This window comes from Priapulus caudatus, unplaced genomic scaffold, assembly GCF_000485595.1.
Source record: "Priapulus caudatus unplaced genomic scaffold, Priapulus_caudatus-5.0.1 Scaffold3426, whole genome shotgun sequence".
In the NCBI taxonomy this organism is placed as follows: domain Eukaryota; kingdom Metazoa; phylum Priapulida; class Priapulimorpha; order Priapulimorphida; family Priapulidae; genus Priapulus; species Priapulus caudatus.
The window spans coordinates 4,938-6,664 of record NW_014580487.1 but is presented as its reverse complement, the minus strand read 5'-3'; the positions used below and the strand labels follow the sequence as shown (position 1 = coordinate 6,664).

General features: G+C 50.7%; 1 protein-coding gene across 1 annotated transcript in view; it reads right to left on the bottom strand.

Annotated features, from left to right (window-relative positions):
• LOC106819431 (netrin receptor UNC5A-like) overlaps nt 1–281 on the bottom strand; it is a gene marked incomplete at its 5' end in the record, with an annotated part of 5,944 nt that extends 5,663 nt beyond the window's left edge. The window contains 1 exon segment of the mRNA XM_014824071.1: nt 120–281. Within this exon segment, the coding sequence (XP_014679557.1) occupies nt 120–281 (162 nt within the window).
• Nucleotides 282–1,727: the final 1,446 nt, after the last annotated feature.

Below are 1,727 nucleotides of genomic sequence, written 5' to 3'. Positions count from 1 at the left end.
AGAGAGAGAGAGAGAGAGAGAGAGACGGAGACAGACATAGAGAGAGAGCGAGAGAATGAGAGAGAGAGAGACAGACAGACACACACAGAGGCAGAGATAAAAACACACAGTGCGCTTACCTCTGCACATGGAGCCGGTGCAGTTCTGAGTGCTGAAGTCCTCGCCCCGACAGAACTTGCCTCCGTTGGCCGGAGAAGGGTTGGTGCATTTACGCTGCCTGTGCTGCCGGCAGTCCGGCGAACAGGAGGACCAGTCTGCCCACGATGTCCAGCCTCCGTTAACTGCAGAGAGAGAAAGAAGCCACGAGATGAGAAGGCGATGTAGAAAAGGTTGGAGGGGCGAGGATGAGGTAGGAATGGGGGCATGGAGGGAGCGGGCAGGAGGCCAGGGGCGAGGAAGAGGAGGACCGAAAGGGAAGGAGAAGTGAGGGAAGATGGCAGAAAGGGGAGGAGGGAGCTGAGGACTGAAAAGTGAGGATGGAGGTATGGGCGGTGAGGAGGAAAGAAAGGCAGAAGAGGAAGAGGAGAAAGGCGAGAGAGGAGCAAGGATGGTACGAAGAGTGATGGTCAGAGACGTGGAGGTGGGAAGGGGGGGAAAGAGTGAGGAAGAGGAGGAGGAGGAGGAGGATGGGGTAGGTGGAGGACCAGGCTGCCCATGACGTACAGCCTCCGTTAACTGCAGAGAGAGAGAAAGAAGCCAAGAGATGAGGATGAGAACGAGGAGGAGGAAGAGGATGACGGGGAGGCGGTGAGGTGGATGAATAGAATGAGGATGAGGATGAGAATGAGGATGGGGATCGGGATGAGGATGGGGATGCATAGAGTATTCACGCACCGAATTTTCGGACTAAAATTCACTATTGAATCATGCAACAACAAATGTTTGCACACAACAATCTCATGGTAATCCACTAATACATTCTAACGGAGGACTTCCCTATAAAGTAGATGCGTCATATTAATAGCAACGTCGAAGAGAAATAGACACACGACGAGAAAGAGTGTAAAAAACATCACAAAACACACTCACTCACATGCTCCCGTCAGGCTTTCAAGAGCATTAATAGTTTGATGTGAATGCCAACAGATGGCGCTACAAGACCATGCACGAACCGCATGCTAACTTATGCGTGATATGTAGTCATACAGATGTAAGAGAGAGAGAGAGATAGATGTAAAGAGGAGAAGGGAGAACGCGAGAGAAACGCGACGGGTGGAGAAAAAACAAGACAGACGATGCAGTGAATGAACGTCAGACACTCAATCAACCATCTTGCAACCCTAACCCTACTTCCAACATTACTCGCCCCCTACGGAGAACCTCTTAATGCCAATCTACCCCCACAATCCGCCGAAAAAACACACGAGCCATTTATTATGCAGCTGCGTTGAGACGTGAACAGCGTTAGCATTAAGACATCACATATATGCTACATGTGTTAGTTGTTGTTGATGATAACTTGGTCACGCGTGAAAGTGTTTCGCCTGCAGGCAGCGATCTGAGAATTACTGAGATTTATCCAAGCGTACAAACACTACACGCTGCTGCTACTAGTGTTGCTGCTGCTGTTGCTACTGCTGCTGCGGCTGCTACTGCTGCTGCTGTTATTGTTGTTGTTGTTGCTGTTGTTGCTGCTGCTGCTGCTGCTACTACTACTGCTGCTGCTACTGCTGCTGCTACTGCCGCTGCTGCTGCTGCTACTGCTGCTGCTACTACTACTGCTGCTG